Source organism: Phascolarctos cinereus, unplaced genomic scaffold (genome assembly GCF_003287225.1).
Source record: "Phascolarctos cinereus isolate Bilbo 61053 unplaced genomic scaffold, phaCin_HiC Scaffold_4;HRSCAF=312, whole genome shotgun sequence".
Lineage (NCBI taxonomy): Eukaryota > Metazoa > Chordata > Mammalia > Diprotodontia > Phascolarctidae > Phascolarctos > Phascolarctos cinereus.
This window is the reverse complement of record NW_027555847.1, coordinates 363,854,603-363,875,548: the sequence shown is the minus strand read 5'-3', so window position 1 is coordinate 363,875,548 and position 20,946 is coordinate 363,854,603. Positions and strand designations below refer to the sequence as shown.

Genomic DNA, 20,946 nt, shown 5'->3' with positions numbered 1-20,946 from the left:
CCCTTTAGGGGATATAAAAAAGATCATGCTTAAAGCCCTAAAGATATTCGTAGCTCCTAAGGATCAAGGGATTGTAGCAAGGGATAACACTGTGACTTGGGAACAAAGGAAAAAGCTGCAGAAACACTATTGAAGAATAACATGGGAAACACAAAGAGGTCTTGGGGTCAACAAGAAGTTTGATATAGCTGCAAAAGTTGTGTATCAGTATTTTGATGAATATATAACATGGCGAATGAGGCTGGGTGTGTGCTAGAAATATGGCTAAGACTGTTTTAGGCAGGAACATCCCTTTCCTTCATCCACTTGACATGAAAGAGGCACCAATAAAAGAGAATGTTCGTCTCTATGGACAGCAGCCTTGAGAAAAAATTGCTTTGCTTCAGGAAAAATAGAAGCCATGAAATGGGAGGCAATGGGGTACGATCACCCCACTCGGACGAGAAAGGGGTTGTGACAATAGGACAATGTACTGCATTCAGGAATGAGCTGAAGTTCTGTAACCCTGGACGTTTCTGGGCCTCATTTCCTCTTGCGATCACGTAAATCACAAGATTTGCTTTGCCAAAGTTGTCTCCGCGGAAATGGCACCACTGAAGCAAATATCGAGGGGGGCACCTACGGGGTTTAGAAAAAAAAGGCCAACTCCAAAGGGGACCCACACTGTGATGTCCTCCCATGTTAAAATTCACAGTGAGAGAGGGAAGTGGAATGGACTCCTATTTTCCAGGCCCTGCTTGCAAACAGAATGTAGTGGGAGGTACTAGTGAGATTTTCCTTTCAGGCCTTCAAGTTATGACTTATTTACATATTGCCAAATGCTTTGGGGGGAGGGAGGAAACAAATGAAGACAGAGTGCTTGTCTTCCAGCTTACATACTAACTGGGACAATGAGATAGCTAGACTTACTCTAGATGTCTTAATTACTCTTCAAAGATCTGTCCTTGATGTGGGTGCTCCCTCTACCAACATAGGCCACAATCTCTCCATATCTCAGTATATGGTTTTGTGAGCTGCTATGCCTCTCCACCTCAACCCTACCCCAGTCACCATCTGGTGGCTAACCCCGATAAGCCTCTCCAAACTTGGCTGGGCTCAGTCTCAACCCATACATACAGCCCGCCATTAGGTCTGCACTAAGTCTTTCCCATGCTGCAGGACCTGCCAGAGTTTGCTATTCACTGGCACAGTCTCCAAGAACCCAGAGTGACCTCTCCATTGCAATGGGTCACCAGGGTAGTACTTTAGAAATATATGTACTTGTGAAAACTAAAGAAAACAAGACAGTACGTAATCAAGAGGTAGATTGTGTGAACACACACTGATCATCAGTCCTACAGAAATTCTTAAAATATTTGATTGATTAAACCCAAGGAAGGGAGAAATAAAACCTTGGAACATTTCACAAATTTGCATGTCTAGTGCTTCTAGTTTTTAAATGTCATGAAAGCTCCTTTCTCCACACTTCACTTGAATGTCTGGGATAGGGAGGAGCATATGTGAGACTCCATGTCTCACATGGTACTCTGAGATCACAAGGAACTCTGAGTCAGCTTCTGTGTATTTGGAAAGGAAAACTTCAAATGGCAACTGTCACCAAGTGAGTGGTAGGTAACCAACAGGCGGCAGCCTCCCATAAAGGAATTTTTTGTAAATAAATGTTTCAGAACAGACATGAGTTTGTTTTTCCCCAAAATGTTTTTAATTCCAACGTCCATCTCAGTGGCAACTGATACAATTCACATAGCCAACAATACTACAGAACAATGGAGACCAACGATTCTAGATAAAACCATAATAATATTTTCAAATCAACATTTAAAGCAATCAAATAGGAAAATAATTGTTATAGTACATATGCTCTCACATATACATATGCCAGAAAGAGAAACCTAACAAACAAATACAAAAGCTGTCAGGTACAATTGTTTCATTTAATTAGCAATACTCAATAAGAAAGAACACTTAAAGGGGGCAGGTAGGTGGTATAGTGGAAAGAATACTGGCCTTGGTGTCGGGAGGATCTGAGTTCAAATCTGGCCTCATACACTTGACACTTACTAGCTGTGTGACCCTAGGCAAGTCACAACCCCAATTGCCTCACCAAAAGAAAAAGGGGGGAAAAAAACCCAAACGTTGAAATTCAACATTAATAATACAATAAATTAGGTTTTAGATCTTATTTATCATTAAATAAGATTTATGGCATTGGCTAAAGCGGAATTCTGGTTTATTGCAAAATCTGTCCACAAGCTTATTTTATGAACTAAATTGAAACAGGTACACAGAACCTCCTTAGAACACGATTTCTCAGACTGGGATTTTGGAATAGCGGGAAGTGACTAGAGTAGAAGAAAGAAGAACTGGGGTCTAATTCTGGTTCTGCTACTATTTATATGATCTTGGCAAGTCACTTAATTTCTATGGGCCTTAGTGTAAATATTTAAAGTCAAGTGGTAATGATCTCTAAGTTTTCTCACTACAAGGCAATTACAGGAAAGTTGTAGAGTTGTGTTTTCAAAGCAGTCCTAGGGCAGACAGTGTGTTTAAAATTATCTTTTAAATTTGCAGATGTCATGTGCGTAAACAGAAAATAAACCATAGTTTAATAGTCCAAAATGTTCTCACAAGTCCATGTCTTTCGGATGAAAACTGGGAAATTAATTTCCATTGCGAGTTCTGCATCCAGCACTAAATTTAAATTCTGTTTTCTTAAAATCAGTTGAATTATTTTTCCCAACCACTATCATGCATCTTCCAGGTCAGAGCTTTTCAGGAAGCACTTTTAAAGGAAAATTAGTTGAATACAAGAACTGGAGAAACAATGATGCCAAACTGATCCTGGCTTCCTACAAGCTACTAAGGGATGCAGATGAAGACTCTTGGAGGATTCTCCTGACATGAACATGCATGTGCACACAAACAGATATTCTGATTGTTAAGGCTACCAGATGTCCTCAATTTTAAGGTACAGCTCCTAATTTTCCCCTGTCCCCAGCTGCAGCTTATCCCTAGTAATCTGGCTTTCTGCCAAAGCAACTGCCCTTGGGAGGAGGGAGGAACAGAACAGAGAGGAGCTTCCCTTGCCTGTAAGAGGCCATGTGGTTATTTTGAACTCTGGGGTGAGTGAAGAAGGTCTCACCCTGCCTCTACAAACTGATATTCATTTTGATTTTACTACTGTCTTGGTTCAATAATTCTTCACACATTTCAAATGTGTCAGGTCATGAATATCTGATCTGAATATATTTGCAGCTAGTTGCACAAACCATCTAACTTACATATTTCAATTATGGCTTCTTGAATGACACACACAAATTTGTAAAACTACACACACACACACAAGTGACTATATGTGTGTACATATATGTATATGTATATGTATATGTATATATCAGAGTGACCCCCATATTGTCCACAGCAATGGTTCTCAAACTTTGGTCTCAAGACCACTTTACAGTCTTAAAAATTATTGAGCATCCTTACCCCCAAAGAGCTTTTGCCTAGGTGGGTTATGTCTATAGATATTTACCATCCTGGAAATTAAAATTTAGTACTATCATGAAAATAGTTTTGACCTTGGGTTCCTGGACCACACTTTGAGAACTACTGGTCTAGCTCTGCCCCCTCCTCCACAAAAAAAAAAAAATGTAGCTTTGTTCTATATGGCCTATCTCACATCAAATCACCAAATTTGTTCAGAAAAATAAGAGAAGGAAAATCTGTATTTGGGAAGCTACCTGAAAATTTTCAAAAACTACTATCCCCTCCTTCTCCTTTTCATTATATATCAATGACTTCTGTCTATAAAGTAGAGAATGATTCTTGTTATGCACACAGTATCCACTCTGAGCCAAAGCTTTAGTAACATGGTGCCAAACATTCTATTCTTTGCTTGTATCTTCACCATCACAATCATGCATTTAAGAACCACTGTACAGAACACATATGAAAAAGGGACAGAGGACAATGTAATTCTGGGAATTAGTAAAGTTTCTAACTTGTTTTAGTGCTGTCCACTAATAACACGTTGAGGAAGAGGCTTACTACATGGACATTATCAAAGAAATTTTTTGTTATTAATCAACTACTTAATGAACCCCAACAGTATGTTAGAGGGCAACTGTATTTAGCAAACACTTTGGCAAGGTGAAAAGCATAAAAGGGTTTCAAAGCTAAGTTTCTCTCAAATGTTATAAAGTGAGTTTACTTTCAGTACAAGAAATAATAAACAGATAGATGGTGGCAGTGAAACTGTATAATCTTTAAATGGTTCCATCCCTAAGGGATTGTATTTAAGGAGGTTCTGTACCTTACACTAATCTTGGCAAGACAGCTTTTTCAAACCTTATAAGAAGTTGCTTCATCAATTTAAAGTCAGTACTACAGAAGAGCTCAGTTTGAGGAGAGCTGGCAGTATTTTAGTGCTAATTACCCAGAGCAGACGTTCGTTATTCTGAAGTTGACAACTAAGTAAATGCTCTTCTCAAAGCCTCCCTAATAGTCCAAAAAAGACCTATCAATAATTTGGCCCTACCAAACACTAGACTTATCAAGCAGTAATTAAATAGCAATAAAGGTTAACACGTAAAAGTACCCAATACCATGGGCAAAGATCCAAATAAATGTCATCCCAACGCCTTAATGCTTGAAGCTGGCCTAGTTCCAAATCAGCACCAGGAATCTTGGTCCAGACTAGTGTCTAAGATTCCTTGATCAACTGGCTAAGTTTCAGGGACAAATTGGGGATTAGGGTAAAAGGTGGAGGGTGGAAGAGCACACACAGATCTTCTCTACAGGGATTCTAAGACTGTGGCGCTATGTCCATCCTGAGAGTCTAAAGTGCTACCAACCTGACCATCTCAATCACTCTTTGAATTCTCTAACCAAGAATACCTAAGGCCTAGGCCACACTCAGACTGAAAAAGAGTTGGACTATAGTTTCTTGGGGTAAAATGAGTGGGATACTACTCATTCTTTGTGATGTAAAATTCAGTATAGCACCAGATTCCAAATCAAAGCTCAAAAAGAAGTTCTAAGCCACCAATAAACAGTTCTGCAATAACATTCTACAATTAGAGCCTAATGAAGTGCTTCTAACTCAGAATCAAGTTAACCTGCAAAAACAGTCCCCCTGGTAGAAAAGCCAATTTCTTTTATTTTTTACCAAATGATTGAAATTCAGCTGCTCCTTCTCTTTCTTTTTTTCTTTCTTTCTTCTTCCAATGTGACACTGGATTCTAAGTTATAGAGAGGATTATTACTAGGGCAACAAAAGTGGGAGACATTTTTTTCATGTGCCTTAAGGTAATTTTCTTCCATTATATCATTTTGATTTCAGACAACATGAATTAAACTGGTTCAATATCATCTATGTACCTCCAAAGAAACCTCACTGATGCCGTAATATTTATTAACACAGCAAATCCTGAATACAGAAGATCTATAAATCCTCTGAAGAATACTCCTACTTTCTAAACTTTTTTTTTCAAATCAAACAGAGAAAATCTCTTTTGAAGAACCTAACATGTTAGGCTTTGGAAGAACCAAGGAAAATAGTGATCATTACAAATTCTATTTGTAAGCAGCTGACAGTGAATTTTAATCCATTTAAATCAGAATATGTGAGATCTGATTATCTGACATCATTGCTGCATTTGGGGGTAACTTCTCACTTGAGAACTCATGGTTACGAAACATATTTGCCATTCAAAAAATAATTTTTAAAACAAACCTATGCAGAATGGAATAACTCTCATATCAGACAGAAGAGAATTTGCACAGAAATACTCACTGGGATTCTGGGAGAAAAATTAAAAATCAAGGTATTATCAAAATTTCTCAGTAAAATCATTCCTCAAGAATATCAACTCCAGAGGCCAGTAGAAAAGACCATGAGCACTCCTTCTGCCACCATAAATTTCCATAAAGTTATGCATAATAGACGATATATTTTTATGTTGTTAGCAACACTGAGTCTTTTACCCAAGTGGATTTCAGAATCTCAGGGGATTTAGAAATCAACATATTCCACTATTACCAATGGAAAAAGCAATATGCAAAGAAGACCAATTTCACTGGCAAACTTCTGGCAAATCACTGGTAGACACAGGCATCAGAGCTCACTCTCAGCAACAGTGCTACTGCTAGGCCACAGAAAGAATGCTGAGTAGCCTTCTTTTCAAGTTAGGTTTTCCATAGTCGGACACATTTTTGATGAAACAAACAGATGAATGAAATGCAAACAAGTCTCAATCATCTCTACAATCCACATGAGATAGTTGCATCTGTACTGCTGTAAAATTTCTTTGGTGATGAAACCAAAATTTGTATTTAAAACGTGTCTCTAGAATCCAAGAAGTCTTTAAAATCCATCTGTTTATTATTTAAATGAAACAGCCAATTGGCCATTATGCTAGCAATACTTAAAGAATGTCACTATACTTAAAAGAATAAAATGCGAATGTTCACAGCATATTAAGTACATAAAAACAGAATTCCCTCTAGAGGGATCCTCAGAATCACTCTCTGCATAATATCAAGCAAAATGTACCAAAAGATTCGTCAGCATAGTAATGTAATTCCGTTTCTTTACTTCTCCTAACATTTTTTCCCCAGGTGAGATGTCTTTGGGGTGTCTGTGGAGACACCCCAGGAAGTTCTCCTCCTGACTAATCCAACTGGCTTCACAGACCATGTGTCACAGCTGTTGATTAGTGAAGAAGGATTTTGTCTCCCTGCAGACAGGATTTACACAGAGTGGACAGCTTAGAGTTAACTGCTTGGAGCACATTTCATTTGATTTGATATGTGAATGAACCAAATCAGCCAGTGCCTGAAAAACAGATGATAAGAAACAAAGGTTAGCTAGAACCAAAACAAGTGTACTCAGTTTATTTTTCCTTTTGTGTTTGCCCTCATCCTCACCACAGGGTTTTTGGTTTGGGGTTTTCTTTTAAAGTTCATTCATAAATCCTATCAACTAAAGACTACAAAGCTTTCCTTTTCTGGTAAACCTCAGCTCAAAGAAAGCTAACACAAGGGTTTTTGGAAATTAAATACTCTCACCAATACCCCAAAATAATTTTTTTTGAAAGTAATTTTAAATTAACCTTAAATGTACAGAGGCACAAATAGGAAAATTTGTATAAAAGGGAAAAAAATTAAGTATAGGGAATTCAATTTTTATTTTTTGTAATTAATTGGAACTCAAAATGTTTTAATATGTGAGAAAACCAATATTCTGTTCGAGTTTCTCAGAGGACTGCTCTACTATATGTTCTACTAAGACAGCAGCAACATTGTGGATACCTTAGAGAACAATGGATTTCCATTAAGAGATTCTGCTCTTCTGATGTTTTCAACTCCACACTGAATCAAATGAGAAGGGAAAAAAACATGTTTTTATTTCTTATAGCTTTTTTTTTTAAGATTTGCTACAACCCAAAACAAGCAAACAAAACCACAACCCACGGTATTGGTTCAAAAGTGTCTACAGGCAGCTGTTAATTGAAAATATTGGACGTGGGCTTTAAGTTAATGTTCATCCCTGTTATTATAAATGACTCTTCAATTTCTACATGCCATTCTTATCCCTCCCAAGCATTATGCTTCTAATCCATTTTTGTTATCCTTAGCATATAACTCTTTCTTCATTTAAATCTGTGCTGCATTCTTTTCCCTCCAGAAAAAAACAACCAACCAGACATAGATTTCTAACACACGATCTCAACAGCATCTCACTAGTGGTATGTCATTCCTTATGTCTATCTTCATCCCTTACATGAAAAACACATTCAGTTATCACAGGGTTGTTAAAATATTCATTTAATTCTCTAACAATGACAAAGTTTGGGAGTCTATTTCATCTCTAAATGTTTATAGAAAATAACTGCTGTAGCCTCTTCTCCAACTTCTGGTGAGTTAAAATGCCATGTATTTATGGGTTTTCCCCTTTAACAAGAGATGAAATAATCAAATGCATAAAAATTCTATCATGAGCGATAAGGGATAGGGAAAGGACTTGAGATTTCAATAGGACAGGAAATTCCATGTGAAGAACACACAGGTTAATGCCTTCTTTAAAACCTAAAATCTTGGAGAGTTGAATAAAGCACTGAGAGGTTAAGTGACTTGCCCAGAGTTAGTGTGTGTCAAAATAAGACTCAAACCCAGGCCTTCTTGGGCTTTGAGGTGGCTTGTCTAGCAACTATATCTCACCAACCTCTTTTGATTCCTGTAACAGGCCTGTAAGCTAATCATTCCCCACCCACCCACCCAGGATAGGCACAAGAGAATGTACTACAACTGGAAAAAAAGAAACATTACTAAAAGAAGAGAAAGAATTCTGAAAATATTCACAAGTCAGAAAAAAAAAGAATTTATTGCAGTTTCCCTTTTGGTTTCCTGCTTCCCTCTTTCAAAAAATGTGTGTATCATACTGTAATATGCAACAGCACCCTGGAGAGTGACTTCTCATAAACAATATGAAGTCCAATTTTTAGTACTGATAGATGATGGTTCCCAAGATATGTCTCTTTCATATTAACCTGTTTTACATTAATTCCAGATTGCCCATTTCTGCATCACAATGATACCAAGCAGAATCACAATGCTCCTTTGCCTAAGAGTAATTATAAATATTATCATAAAATAAAAAATAAATAAATATTGTCATAAAACTGAGTGTCACCAATCTAGACTGAAGTATTTGTTCCTCTAAAGTATGAGAATGAAAAAGCAAATTTACTAATTAGTGAGTGTTTTTTAGACCTAAAACTAATACAATTGAGTTGAGTGAGTTTTTCTGTGTACATATTCGTGTGAAATGAAGGTACTTAAATAAGACTTAATAAATCTGGTTGACTGTTGTTTATTTGGAAGTTAATTATCCAATTCGGAAAAGATCTAGGCCACCTGAATCTCTTCTTTCTCCCTTTGGCTACCTACCTTTCTATCACCATTAATTAGCTCTAGCACAGTAGGCTGGAAGGGGGGTGGGGGGGAGAAATTTAAAACTCACATCAGTCAACGCTACAGACAGTCCACAATTTAGAGACAGGTTATGTTCTTAAAAGTTCATTTTTCAGTTGCTTGAAACTGAGAATACATATCACCATATAAACAATGTTATAAATGGTGGTGAGATGGTTTCTTTGTTTCCCTTTATGTACTGACTTAATTAGCCATTTGCCATTGATGTGATCAATCTGATTACTGAAATAATAAATAGCAATGTAAGATGGATATGAAATATCACTCAATATGGGGGAAAATTTTTTCCTAACAAATTCTTGGTACAAACTGCATTAGTAACAGTGGGACAGGGACGGTATGGTTAAACACAGAAAAAATTTCCTACAAGCCTCATTTTAGCTAATTACAACCTTCCTACAAAGCCTTCTAACAGAGCTAGTGACAAATAGTCCTAGCACTCTTCAGCATAAGAATAGTCTGTATACACAAGTAGCTGTCCCACAGCACCACTCCAGGAGCTGGCTTCCCATGTGGAAGTACTTGAGAGTAAGAAGTATTATCTGAACCACTGTGTTCTCTTCTCACCGTGCAAGGAATGGCTCAGTGGCCACAGTGGCAGGAGAGCCAAGTGTTCTCATTACTACATTCCCCTCTCTCCATAAATGCAGAATGCATTTTCCCATAAACTAAATGTTATAAATGGTGGTTAGGTTTCCCCAACTAGCCCACAAAAGCTTATTTAACCCATAACATAGCTTAACTATAGTTTTTCTCCATAGTGACTGACAATTCACATCCATCTTACATTACAAGATGCTAACGATGGTATTTGTTATTTCAATAATCAGATTGATCACAACACAGTGGCAAATAGCTAATTAAGTCAGTAAGTAAAAGAGGTCAAGAAAATTACTGGAGACATGATCTGTGTTTATTCCCATACTTACAAAAAACCATATAGAATTTTAAAAGCCATATGCCTTGTAACATATAATAGAAAAATAAAATTTTATAAAAGTCCCAAATTAAATGACAGCATCAAGGAAGAAAAGGAATTATGGCACAATAAAACCTGACTAACTCAAATTAATGAAAAGATGCCTGACAGGATTAATGAAAAGTCTGAAGTACCGACTTTTTAAAAACAGTGCAGTTTTCATATAGTTATATAGATCATTCAAACTAAGCTAAAAGGTGCTTTAATGAGTAAGAGTGTTTTTCATTTGCTGATTCCAAATTATATTTTAAAGTACTAATAATTATTTTAAAGCATTTTCCCCTTCAATATTTTTTACACAATGAAATTACTATATGAAGAAAGGGCTTCATGAAGAAAAGGAGTAGCTATCAACTCAGTCTCAGTTAAAATCACTACAAATTCTGAAGTAGTGGGATTCAAATAGAGTCATAGAATCATGGGATCTTAGACTTGGAAAGAGTCTCCATAGGTCACTAGAGCTCCTCTAGTTTGACAATCCCTAACTGAATCATGGGTAGTTTTTGTGGGCTAGTACTAGGACAGCTAGGTACTGTAATGGAAGAGTACAGGACCTGGACTCAGCAGGACTCATCTTCCTGAGTTCAAATCCAGCCTCAGACACTTACTAGCTGTGTGACCCTGGGCAAGTCACTTAATCCTGTTCACCTCAGTTTCTTCATTTCTAAAATGAGCTGGAGAAGGAAATGGCAAACCACTCCAGTATCTCTGCCAAGAAAACTCCAAATGGATCAGATTGCATGCCGTCTTGGGGAGGGAGGGGAGAAAATTTAAAACTCAAAAGCTTATGGAAGTGATTGTTGAAAACTAAAAATTAATTAATCAATTAAAAAATAAAAGCTTAAAAATTTTTTTTTAAAAACCAACAAACTTCCAAAGGGGGCCACAAAGATACAGACACAACTGGAAACAACTGAACAACAACAAACTAAATCATGAATTCCCTCTGAAATGTCACTAACAAGAGATCACAGCACTTCTGCCTGAATACCCTCCATAAAAGGGAACTCACTGTCTAGTAAGACAGCACATTTCATTTTTTAACACCTCTAGTTACTATGAAGTTCTTTTTTCCTCCTAGTAGATTCTAGTTCTGCCTTCTAGGAATCAAGAAAAATAAGTTCATTCCCTCTTCTACACAAAAATCATTCAAGCCTCTGAAGAGAGTGATCTTTTTTACATGAACAAATGCGAACTTATACTTAGAAAGTCAGAAATACAGATATACACAGCAATGTTCTTTGGGGATGAAAGAAAGTTAAAAGGAAACTTACCTCCTTTGCTAATTTTTGAGCGTACTCTATATCTAGCTCATACAAGGTTTCAATATGATCACTGGTAAATGCTATTGGAACTAAAAGGATATTCTTTCTGCCCCTTTCACAAAGTCCTTTGATAGTTTCATCTGTCTGTGGACCCAACCATGGGATTGGACCAACCTGTGAAAATGAAATATTAGTGACAACATAAATACACTCTGATGGGATTTACACAGAGCTGTTCATTCTGCAATCTGAATGCAGAATGCTTATCATGGAGGCACTGAAGGCAAGGGGGAAGGAAGCGAAAACAAGGAACTGATGAACTAAAAATGGTGGTGGGTTCAGTTAATTTAAGAATTTGCTTTGGTTTGTTTTTGTATGACAATTCAATTCAATAAGCCTTTATTAAGTGCCATTAATTAGCCCTCATAATATTCAAGGCAGTATGTTAAATGTTAGGAATACAAAAATAAGAACAGAATGGGAAGAGAACCTCTAATTAGGCACATTACAACCAAACTGAACTACTAACTGTTGCCTGAACTTAATATGCCACCTCTCACCTCCACAGATCTGGAAAAGTTGTCCCCACCCTTCCCTCCTTCCCTCCCACCCCCACTGCTGAATGCTTTCCTGTCTCATCTCCACCTCTCAAAATCCTCATCTTCCTTCAAGATTCAGCCCGAGGACAACCTCCTTCCTGGAAACATTTACCCAGCACAGTGAAAAGAGCACCGGGACATGGGTGCAAATTCCACATGGGACGCTTCTGACTTGGGTGAAGTGAGAAGAGGATGGGAACAAGCATTTGTTAAGTGCTTACTATGTACCAGGCACTGTGCTAATGAGGGCTTTCCTCACAACAACTTTACGACGTAGAGGCAATTATCCTCCCTATTTTATAGAGGAAAAGAAAGGTTAGGTGACTTAGCCGAGCTCAGACCTCCACTAAGTGTCTGAAGCCCCATGTGAATTCTGGTCTTCCTGACTCTAGCCCCCGTCACCAGCTGCCTCAGGTTTCTACTCACTAAGATGAGAACAGATGGTCCCTGAGGTCTCTCTCAACCCTATGTCTAGGATCCTACACTCCCACCATTCCTTCACACTTTTTCCTGCATGTGTTATCTCCCCCAAAAGAGAACATGAGTTTCTTGAGAACAACTTCTATCTCTCTTTCTATTTGTATCTTCGGCACTTAGATCGGTGTTTGGCACACAGTAAGTACTTAACAAATGCCTTCCCCTTTACTCATACATTTATTTTTCCTCAAATGATACTTCCTTCCTGCATACCTCCTATTCTGCCAACAAAAAACAAGGTCCCTGAGGGCAGGGACAATTTTCTTCTGAGAAACTTGCACAGTACTTTTCCTATAATAAGTATTTAGTAAATGTCGAATCAGGTTTTTCTTACAATAATAAATCCCTTTAAATCAACAACCAAGTTATTTTTAGATCACTTTCTTTTCTCCTCCCTCTTACTCGCCTCCACAGTTATTTGTGTTTCCATGGTGAGTATCCAGATTTCAAAATGATCAAGCCTATGTACATGCTGATACATGCGTCATGATCAATATTTTTAGCACTTAATTACAGAATTGACTTTCTCTAAAGGCTGATGAATGTGAAAAAAACCATAAAAGATTACACTCCTAAGTTACTGGATTCTGACACATACCTTAGACTGCCAGACAAGTCTATATGGGTTACAGTACCCCAGCTTCTCCATTACTCTCTGGACTGTAGCTCCTACCTCTTGAGGATAAGAATCACCTCGATTGACTACCTGTGTTCAAGAAAGATTATGCTGTCAGGCTCCAATCATATGAAGAACAGTCAAGCAAGATGTTCATGGGGTGACCTCCAAAGTACAATTAAGGAAAAACTGGATTTGGTCTCTTTCCTCTAAAATTACATAAAGGTCCTAATAATCAAGATTCTACTATTATCAGAACTATCACCAAATGCATTTGTTGTACATGCAAAAAAAAAGTGCATTGTATAGAAAAGAAGGATGGAAAGGGTCAGCTTGGTGTAGAAGTATGTGAATGTCCATCAGATATCTTTTGGAAACACGTGATGCAAGAAGGGACTTGAAAGAATAGAGGTATATTATTAAACAAGAATTAAGGTACTAATTTATTTATGGTGGTTCAGAAAAAGGCATAGAGCTGACAGGAATAAGGTGAATAAAAGATAATGCAATATAAAAAGGACTAGATTATAAACTTAAGAACAAAGACTAGCTTATAATTATGCTTTAGACCTTTTTACATACCGGATGCTCAACAAATATGGCTGGCTGACAAAGTCTGTTAAATATCTTTGGAAATGTTCAATTCAAGTTTCCTTTTAACTGCCTCCGTGACTATTTCATACCAAGAAACCATTTTGTAGAATTCAGAAATATCCAAGCTACCCAGAAAGCCAGAGGAAGCCTATGATTAGGTAAATAAGAGATTGCAAGGCCAACAACTTCCCTTCTCACTATCTCTCCTTCTCCTTAGGGTTGTTGTATCCAGTGACCACACTGTCCTTTCTCTACTACTTCATCAGGTTTTCAGGTTACACTTCTGTTAACTTGCTTTCTCCAAGCAGCAATCCTCCCTGCCCCCAACATGCTTGACCCCTTACAGAAACAGAAGGAAATGAAGCATGAGGGAAAGAAGAGCGAAAACCTAATATTATTCAGTTGTTGTATTTTTCATTCTGAATCAAAGACCTAGCATATAGATGGGAAAAAAGAGAGCTGAGAACCCATAGCCCTAGGTAGAAGTTTAAGTTCAGGGTTCTTGTACACTGTTCTCACTCCTCCACCTACAAAAAATCAGAATAAGCTCCTAAGCCTGCTCTTCATTATTGAGTAAAAGGACTTTGCTATGAGGAGCGTCTCTCCATGGTCCCACTTGCTCTCCCTATCTGTCAGAGCAAAGAAGCAGTACACGGTTCCTTGCTGAAGACCAGGAGGTGGCAGTAAAGACCCACAAAAAAATCACCCCAACCTCCCTGTGCTCAGTCCCCTGTCTCTGCCCCCAAATGAAACCTGACAATTTAAACAACAGAAAAACAATCACAAGGTAGAGGGGCTTATTGTATTTTTGACTTACTATACTTTTGCCATCTGTTAAGCTTCACTGGCCATGCTTTTAGGATAGATTCTGATCTAGTGAAATGGACTGCAACAGATTCTGCCCACAGTCTTCTTTACCATTAAGTGGTTTTATTCTTTTTGAATCCATTATATCATATTTGCTGCAATGCCATATGAACCATGCTACCAACTGGTCAAGAAGCCAAGTAAAATGCCTCTTCTCCTTCTAGTACCTACTGCATAAGACGGTTCATTTAAGACCATTTAAAAATGAAAGGTAGAGGGCAGCTAGGTGGCACAGTGGATAGAGGTCCGGCCTTGGAGTCAGGAGGACCTGAGTTCAAATCCGGTCTCAGACACTTCACACTGATTAGCTGCGTAACCTTGGGCAAGTCACTTAACCCCAACTGCCTCACCAAAAGGGAAAGAAAGAAAGAAAGAAAGAAAGAAAGAAAGAAAGAAAGAAAGAAAGAAAGAAAGAAAGAAAGAAAGAAAGAAAGAAAGAAAGAAAGAAGAAAGAAAAAGAAAGAAAGAAAGAAAGAAAGGAAGGAAGGAAGGAAGGAAGGAAGAAAAAGAAGGAAGGAAGAAAAAGAAGGAAGGAAGGAAGGCCATTTTTCCTTTGTTTAAGAATCAAACATAAAGAAGTGAGCAGAACCAGAAGAACTTTGTACACAGTTAACAGTAACACTGCGCAACGATCAATTATGATAGATTTAGCTCTTCTCAGCAATGCAATGATCCAAGACGATTCCAAAAGACTCATGATGGAGGATGCTTTCCACAATCCAGAGAAATAACTATTGAGTCTGAATGCAGATTGAAGCATACTATATTTACTTTTTTTGTTTTTTTCTTTTTTGTTCTGATTCTTCTTTCACAACATGACGAATGTGGAAATATGTTTAACATTATTGCACATGTATAACCAATATCAGATTGCTTGCTGTCTTGGGAAGGGGGAAGAGAAGGGAGGGAGGGAGAAAATTTTGGAACTCAAAAATCTTACAAAAATGAATATTGAAAACTATCTTTACATGTAATTGGGAAAAAATACTATGAAATGTAAAAAGAAAAGAAGAAAAAAGAATCAAACATAAAAAATTACTACAAAGTAAAACACTCATTGAAAAAAGACCTTTAGTGCATATCAACAGATTTTTGAAGAACCATCATCCCAATAAAATTCTTGTCAGCCCATAAAAATATATTCCAGCAGTTTCCTCTTACCAAAATGAAGGCAATGATTCTTTCCAGAGCTAGAGGCATCTAAGATGCACAGATATAGAAGTGACCTTAGAAAGCATCTAATCCACCCCCCTTGTTCTACAAAAGAGGAAAGTGAGTCCTAGAAAAATGAAGTGACTTGTCCAAGGTCATCTATCTAGTTAACGGTAGAGAACACAGGGCTTCTAATTCCCAATCTAATGTTCTTTCTACTATGCCTCCATCAGCTGCTGCTTCAAGAAAAATGACATGGGGCAGCTAGGTGGCACAGTGCATAGAGCATTGGCCCTGGAGTCAGGAGGACCTGAGTTCAAATGCAGCTTCAGACACAAAATACTTCCTAGCTGTGTGACTCTGGGCAAGTCACTTAACCCCAATTGCCTCACTAAAAAAAAAACAAAAATGACATGACACTACGGATCATAACTCTATCTTTACATACAATTAGTTGAGACACCAAAGAGGAGCAGAAGGAGTACTGGATTAGGAGTCAGAAAACCTAGATTCAAATCCTGACTCTACCATCTACTCCCTATGTGACCTAGGGGAAGTTCCCTGGCCTCTGCTGGCATCCGTTTTCTCATCTGTAAAATGAGGAGGGGGTTGGGTGAGATAGTCTCTGCATCTCTTCTAACTCTAAACCCACAATTACCTGCTAATAATTAATTCTTATTAGAAACTCTTACTTACCTAGCCTCCTGACTGTTTGTTACTCTCATTTTTAAAAATTCAACTGAACTTCATTAAGATCAGAGGTCATGTTAATGTGCATGAATGCTTTAAAGGTTTTGGGGGTTTTTTTTTCCTCCCCTTAGGGAGAAACTGGTAGATGATATGTGACATTCCCAGGTAAGAAGTATAGGCACAAAATATAGAAGAGCACAAAGCAAACTGGTTATATTTTATCACCAGCCACATAGGTGAGATAATGGAATTTGTATTAGCTGATCTCTTTGTCAGGTCTTCTTTCCAAAAATGTGGCTTTAACAGCATGAAATTTGCTTGTCATAGATATTTTATATTGTCCAACTATCTTAATTCTTTCACTTGACAATGAGTTCAAAGTCCAACTGAGACTACATGAATAATGGAATCTCTGGGATCAGAAGCTTCTGCTTTTTAAGCAGAAAAGATGTTATGAAAAGCAAAGAATCAACTAGATAACACGTGTGCAATGAAAACTGTAAGAAAGAGGAAACTTTAAAAGGAAAAGTATGCTAATGACTATGAAAAACAAATAGCTCCTTCTTAAATTAATCTTCTGAGAGGGAAGTAAGATGAGTCCAATGGCTCAGTTTTAGGCCCCACCATTCAGCTCCAACAAAATCCAGCTGCCAACAGCCTCAGCCTTCTAACCAGAAGCTTCAACTGCCTCTCAACAAACAGGCAAAGGAATTTGTTCCTTTTTTCCAGTCTCCTTGATCTATGCTTCTAATTTTCAAAGGATGGTGCTTTTATTATAGAATATATTAGAATATTATTAAGAATACCCCTAGTCATGGATGATGGGCATTGACCAATCTGGTTACTGACAATGAAAAAGAATTTAATTTAGCTATGACAGATAAGACTGTTTTGGATATCATCCCTTGCCCATAAACACAGGAGCTATTAAGGATAAGTTGATTTTATAAGTTTATAAAACGGAGGTAATAATCACTGACCACAAAAAAGAGACAATACTATGTACAAACTTCTCCTTGATTTTACAAAATATATTTTTTTATGACTTACGGACATTGGCAGTGAGTGAGCAGAGAAAAGAATGACCACCTCTCCTCTCTTCTCCAGTGGAAACAGGTCCAATTCTTTTTGTATGTGGTCTACAAAGCACTGTGTAAATACAAAGAAAAAAAAGAAAGGCATGAGAAAGCCCGTAGAAGTGAAGGAAACAAACTCTGGAAATAAATAAGTTATACCAAAATGTTCTCAGGGTAACATTAAAACAAAAAAAGTTATTTTTTGACAGCCAAAGATACAGTCTCTCTTCCTTTGGTTCATCATCAAAATGGCTAACAATGGTTTTAGGGGCCTGGGGAATTTGATGGGAAACTTCTAAAGCTCGCTAATGGCTCACGGAAAATGTATGTTCTGTGTCTGCTTCCCCTCGGGAGGCGCAGGGCACACTTCCAGATGGAGAGGAAACACATCTGGGGAAGAGAAGTTGTTTTAAGATCTCTCATTTGCTCAGTTAGCAGGAAAACAGCTTACCAGGACTTTCTAAAACTTCCTTTGTTTGGCTTTCAGGCACTTCACATTAAACTAAAATACATCAGATGGAAATAAGAGTAGGAAAAAGTAAGAAAACAATGTTCTATTTTTATGACATCTTTCAAGACCAAAGTCAGTCTCCTAATAAGAAGGTGGTGTCAATCCCATCACAAACATCAGAGGAAAACAATGCACAGAAATCTGCCAACAACCAGATATCAGCCTCCTGACTTCAAGTCCAAAGTTGTGTTCATCATTCCAATTTTTAGTAAGAAAGTGCAACTTTCTTCTTCACTTTTATCTTTTATTTGTTCTGTCTTTTAAGTTGGAAGGCCAATTTACCAAAACAGCGTGCATTTTTGTAATCTATATACCTGTTCACGGTTCAATGCTCCATGAGTCAAACTCCTAAATGCACACTGAGATGTGTAGCCCCCTTTCCAGAATCTCTGAGCACCATTAGGTAAATTACTGCTTCAATGTGAAAAATAGCATCCCAAAAGGCTGGAAGAGTTAATGCTCCCTTTTCAATGCTTATTAATTACCTCCTCAAAAAAAGTTTTATCACAAGGCAGGACCTGCCACAGGCAGTAAAACAGAAAACCCCTTCAGTATTTAGAGCTCAGATAGCCCAGGTAACCCATGTCTGTGGCCAGAGGGCTAGGGAGAAAGTCCTCTGCAAATTCTATTTGGGATCCTATAAATGGCATTGATATTAATGGCTCCAACAGATTAAGCCAGTGTGTGAGTGTGTGTGTACACATATTGAAATTAGTAAAATTATTATTTTATTTTGTTATTTCTGGGGTAAAAATCAATTAGGTATATGCAAAACAAGAAAATGGGTTTTGATTTTTTCTGGCTTATGTTATCCTGAAGCCTTTTGTTTCATTCAGCTTGCTGGGCTTTGTTTTGTTTTGTTTTGTTTTTCTTTTCTGTTAAATGATTTTTGATACTAAGAATGAAATCTATGAACTGGAATTTCAAAATCATCACCTTTATACCATTTACGGAATAGCAAGTGGTAAATACAACTTTATTATGTTTTAAAATTGTATATGCCATGCTCAAAATTAAAGAGCAACAGACAAATACAAACGTCATTCCAAACACCTAAAAAAATTCCATTGGCAGCATTTTCTGTATGCAATCCAATTGCACAAAGAAAGAGAAACACTGCCCTTGTCTTCAGTCACACCGTGGGGTAGGGCAACTAAATGCCTCTGAAACTCCCTTTCATTTTATGAACAGAGACTTCCTCAGTCAAGAGAGCTTTCCATCTTTCTACTTCCCCCCTTTTCAAAGAGCTGAATTTTAATGCAAATCTAATTACTCACTAGATGAGTGTGGGCAGGCAGATGCTGTGCAGATCTCTCTTTTCAGCTCTGCTACCACATGTCAGTCTTGACCTGAAACACCCATACTTGCAAAATCGCAAGCCTCTCCAGAGCAAAGGCAGAAGAGACAGTCGTGGTTTGGGTTCACGTTCAAGCTAAATACAACCACACCCTTTGCACATAGTCAGGAGATCAGATACACAAAACAGTCCTTGTGGCTTAAATCGGTCTCATTCCTTAAAATGGTCATCAAGCCGGAGTTTCTAGATACGAAGTGCTATTATATTAACCTATTACATCACCTACATGACCTAAAGGGATATTACAGACTCTCTAAGGATCCTGACCCAAAATCACAATGATGCCGAGCACCATCTAGTGGTTATGGATTTTAAATAGGAGGTCTTAAAAATATATATGTTAAATGGACATTCTTCCAAAAGCTAGTGAACTTTCCAACAGGCAATAGCTTCCATTTATGGAACAAAGTAGAACACATTTGTATGGTGTCTGGTAATAATTATCAACAGCATCATATGCAAATAAAGTCGAGCGAACTATGCTAACACAAAGGATTCTAAGACACTGGCTTAAATAAGACTCACTACTGTCAAGTATATAATCTGTAACATAGAATGGAAACTAGCAAATAATTCTCTATTACTGAATCACCAACACATCATATATGTTTTATCACGGTATGCCCTTTAGAAGAAAAATCAATATGTTTTGTATAAGGGCCCAATGATTTTATATACTTTTTTTGGCCATGGTACTCAAAGATGTTGAACATTCACACCAATGAAAATACAGATACATCACTAAACAAAAGACAGTTAATGACCATTTATTAAGCACCTACTACGTACCCAGTACTATGCTAAGCAACAAAGGCAAAATAGAGCAGAGATTTTTTAATTTATTAGCATTAATGTAATTAATATTAATAAAATTAATAAATTAATTTATTTACTAGATTGTGAGCTCCTCTAGAGCAGGGAGCTAGAGAGCTCACAATCTAGTAAACAAATTAATTTATTTGTGACTTAAGTACTTTAAAATAAAAGCATAAACATTTCATTACTTCTATACATGTCCCCTCACAATAAAACAAAAAACTAAACTAATGAGCAAAAAGTCTAGAACATAATAATTGGTGGAGTCAAAACTCAAAGAGAAGCTTATTTATGCAAAACAAGTAGAGATAAAAATTTTATTAACACCAGCAACTAAAGCTACAAACAATGTAAGCAATCTTCCATTTTACCTGAATGAAAAGAGGATGGGTAGGCCATCTGTCAATAGTACTCCACTTCATCTTTGGTTTCTTCCCGACTTTATTATAGTATCGATAAATAGCATTTAAGCTACTACCTAAAACATATAGGCAGGTAATTAGCAAATTTTTCATAATATGAATAAATAACAGGTTTGTAGGGTCAGTAATTAAAAGCTCTATACCAAATTAGTATAATTATAATAATTTTTTTTTAAATTTTAACACATGTAAATTAAACTTCATGGAAATGAAGATTAATAAAAATGCTCAATTATAATAGACTTTCATCATTTAGAGTAGAATTTCACATTTGTGGTCTCTCCCAGTGAAAAACGTCGTTGTCAAGGCTTAGTTATTTTCCTAAAATAACGAGCATTTTCTGAGAAAGCACATTGGCATTTGTGAATAGTCAATTTACTAAGAAAAAGGGCAGAAATAAAAAAAGAAACATCAAACCTTGGAATAAGTCAAAACAGTCCATCTTGGTGTACGTGTATCCTAATAAGAAGAAGTTCACATATTTTCTGTGTTGATATCATATGTCTGTGTTGGAAAACATAAAGCTTCTCT

At 37.1% G+C, this 20,946-nt stretch overlaps 1 protein-coding gene across 1 annotated transcript in view; it reads right to left on the bottom strand.

Moving 5' to 3' along the window:
- Positions 1–1,679: 1,679 nt before the first annotated feature.
- The window catches only part of FECH (ferrochelatase), a 49,761-nt gene continuing 30,494 nt past the window's right edge, over positions 1,680–20,946 (bottom strand). The window contains exons 6-11 of the mRNA XM_020994668.2: positions 20,365–20,471; positions 17,284–17,382; positions 12,913–13,020; positions 11,248–11,412; positions 7,312–7,371; positions 1,680–6,835 (exon numbers count right to left, since the gene is read on the bottom strand). Of these exons, the coding sequence (XP_020850327.1) occupies positions 6,701–6,835; positions 7,312–7,371; positions 11,248–11,412; positions 12,913–13,020; positions 17,284–17,382; positions 20,365–20,471 (674 nt within the window). The 3' untranslated portion in view covers positions 1,680–6,700. The remainder of the gene's footprint in view (positions 6,836–7,311; positions 7,372–11,247; positions 11,413–12,912; positions 13,021–17,283; positions 17,383–20,364; positions 20,472–20,946) is intronic.